Genomic DNA, 3,409 nt, shown 5'->3' with positions numbered 1-3,409 from the left:
TTTTTTTTTTTTTTTTTTCTTGATTTTTTAAAAGAGAAAGTATTTTGGAGATTAAATTAACCTTTTTCGTATGCGTTTTCGATATTTTGGCTCCTTCATGTTTTAAGGAGTTCTTCTCCTATGCTAAAAAACAAAATCTTGAAAAGCTTTTTCATTCAAGTTGATCTTCTTCTGATATTAACTGTTTTTTATGTTTCTTAACTCAAGATATTACCTACTTTATTAATAAAATTTTCTTTTTGTTTTCTAGATATTTTTTTTTTCATTTTCTAGGATTATGTGTGCATTTCTGTAAGTATTATCCGATATCAATATAATAGTCTAGATTGTACTAATTTCTGTTCCACCAATATATATGTTTTCTATGTTCTATAGTTAAACGAGATTTAGAAGAAAAAAAAGTTTTTCTAAAATATGATAGAAAAATAGTATTTGCTTAAATGAACACATGATTTTGAAGAAAAAATAGTTGTAAGTTTCTTTACCCTTACTATGCATCTTATTTCTTATTTTTACTACTATCAGTTATAAGATTTTTTTATTATTATAAGTATTTTTTAAAACAAACCAAATTTTATACAAATGGTGTCTAAAGCATAAACTAATATTTTTAAGAAATATTTTTTTCTTTGGACATTTAACTATCTTTTCTTTATTATGATTTCTCTGAAATCATTTACAACTTTGTTTCCTATTTTGTGTGTTTATATTACTTTTTTGAAAGAAAAAAAGTAGTATCATATTTCTTTTGCTTTTCAGATTGATATTCTTATTATTTAATCTGTTTAGAAAATTCGAAAAATTTACGGGAAAATACAAAGGCTGGTATTATCCTAATTTAAGAATTTATTCTCTCTTTTAGGCTCCTGTGACTTCAAGTTCCAACAATTTGTTAATATAGTTTTTTATATGAAAAAAGAGGTTTACCTAATTTCTTTAATACATAATATCCTTTTTATAACATTTTCAAAGAAAAATACTATGAGAACAACAACTTTATTGGGATTGTAACGAGCACGCGCAAACATTCTCATCCAAAAAAAAATATACAATCTCTTAAAATTATTTTATAGTTATGATTTTCTCATCCGAATTATAAAGTTGCAGTATTTTGCTAATTGGAGTTTATTTTTATATTTTTTTAACTGGTGAAGGTGCACGTCCTACCACGAGAGATGTTGGGTACTTCGACTTTTGGGCTGTCCATGTTCTTACTCAAATGGCTGCCCATCCGGCTCGTTGACCGTTTCCTCTTGGTTGTTTCCCGGTTCATCCTCGGGGATACAACCCTGTTAGGTCTTAACCGGCCTAAGTTAGGCCCACTTGAACTCAAAAATATCTCCGGCAAAACTCCGGTTCTCGACGTCGGCACACTCGCCAAAATCAAAACCGGAGATATCAAGGTACGGTATACGGTTATATCTAATCAAATATGATACATATACATGCATGCTTAAGACCTGTTTTACTGATATTGATGTTGATTTTGTTATAATGGTAAAAAGGTGTGTTCCGGGATAAGAAGGTTAAAGCGACATGAAGTTGAGTTCGATGACGGTATAACGGGGAGATTTGACGCCATAATATTGGCAACTGGCTACAAAAGCAACGTACCCTCTTGGCTAAAGGTAGTCAATAAATGATAGTAATACTGGTTAACACATATTTATTGTTATTTTCTTATATAAGACTAGAAATCTATCCATTGTATTAAATGGGCTTTGCAAAACAAATAATATTTCAGGAGAATAAAATGTTTTCTAAGAAAGATGGATTTCCAATACAAGAGTTCCCAGAGGGATGGAGAGGGGAATGTGGGCTATACGCGGTGGGATTCACAAAACGTGGGATTTCTGGAGCATCAATGGACGCAAAGAGAATAGCTGAAGACATAGACAAGTGTTGGAAACAAGACGAGCAAGTCAAGAAAATATGATCAAACCTATAGACTATAGACAGTTGAGAAGACTAAGATCGGTTTTCTAATCAAGAAAACATAACTTGCCAAACTGCCGGTAGCGATCGGAAACTGATGGTTTGGTTTAAAAGGAGAACTGGAGGAGGAGGAGAGGTGATGTAAATTAAAGACTTATCTCCAGCTGCGATGCAAATTGGGGAAAAGAATGAAAAGGAAATTTAGTGAGAGTGATTGTGGTGGGAATTGATGATCATCTGCCCCAAAGGAGAGGGGACCCTCTTCTCTTTGCATGCTTATAACCCACTTTGTAAATCTTTCTATACCTTCTTTCTATGTTTTCTAAAATTTTATTCTTTTCTCTTTTCTTTTTTGTATTTTCTTTTTTTTTTTTAGTTTTTCCTAGTTAGGTATGCTCTTTGTTTTTCTTCCCTGTTTTCGTTCAATTTTTTTTTTTGGCAGAGTATTGTGGTGAGGTTTTTGTTTGTTATATACGTAATATTTGTTTTAACTTTTTTAACTTTTAACTTCGAACTAAACTCTTATTTTTAACGGACATAAGTATAATTGATTATACGTGTCCTACCAATGAGTGTGTCAATGAAATTTCCTTGTCGAAATGATTTCATTCCCTAGTAGAAGTGTCATATAAATTAGGACCACTGCTTGTACATTCGTCAGAAATTAAGACCTGCACATTTATAATTCTGCTGACCGTTTTTTTCCAATTATTGCTAGATGTACGGCCTCCACATGATTTTTTTTCTTGTCATATTTTTGTTAATTAATTTGGCTATTTCGAAATCTATACTAGATCTCTCTAGTCAGATATATATATATATATATATATATATATATATATATATATATAATATCGTACGTCCATTTTAGATTCCATTGTGGATCTCATAATCAGGTTGTTTTTTACCTTGGCCGTATTAATACTCTGCCAAAAATTGGTATAACCTGTTATAAGTACTTCCGTCTAAAAAACATTGTTTTAGCAACATTCTACCTGTAAATTATATTCAACCACAATTAAAGAGAATAAAAGTTCACCACAATTTATTAATTGTTAATGGGAAGCTCGTCCACGATCGATATTTTTAGTAGTCTCTCGCTGAAGAAGATGTCATAGATATTATTATATGTAACGAAAGAGCTAAGGCATTTGTATTTTAAGGCCACTCTACATTTAAAGGATGCATAGATAGATAGCCTTGTAGAGAGCATTCAAGTCTTTTTTTTGCTTCTCAAACACAGGCATTGGTTTTAGATGGAAAAACTAATGTTCTAGAATTGTCAGTAGATGGAGACTCTCATTACATGTCTCCATGAAATTTTGTGTTTCCTCCTCGTGTGAGCCACCTGAAATTTTGATTTCGTACATTGATGTTTTATACGAATAGGAACAGGATATTGTGGTAACAAATATTGGTGAATTCTCTATCGAGAAAATCAGAACAAAAATTATTAGTGAAGTGTGGAATATGA

General features: G+C 31.3%; 1 protein-coding gene across 2 annotated transcripts in view; it reads left to right on the top strand.

The window, feature by feature from the left end:
- LOC104736590 (indole-3-pyruvate monooxygenase YUCCA6-like) overlaps window positions 1-2,272 on the top strand; it is a 4,358-nt gene extending 2,086 nt beyond the window's left edge. The window contains exons 2-5 of one of the 2 annotated variants that reach the window (XM_010456607.2): window positions 1,155-1,403; window positions 1,506-1,628; window positions 1,745-1,921; window positions 2,100-2,272. In XM_010456607.2, the coding sequence (XP_010454909.1) occupies window positions 1,155-1,403; window positions 1,506-1,628; window positions 1,745-1,921; window positions 2,100-2,165 (615 nt within the window). In that variant the 3' untranslated portion in view covers window positions 2,166-2,272. Of the gene's footprint in view, window positions 1-1,154; window positions 1,404-1,505; window positions 1,629-1,744 lie in introns of both variants that reach the window. The other variant, XM_010456606.2, reaches the window with a different exon arrangement.

Source organism: Camelina sativa, chromosome 13 (assembly GCF_000633955.1).
Source record: "Camelina sativa cultivar DH55 chromosome 13, Cs, whole genome shotgun sequence".
Taxonomy (NCBI): Eukaryota; Viridiplantae; Streptophyta; class Magnoliopsida; order Brassicales; family Brassicaceae; genus Camelina; species Camelina sativa.
The sequence above is the reverse complement of the archived record's forward strand: the minus strand, read 5'-3'. Positions and strand labels throughout refer to the sequence as shown.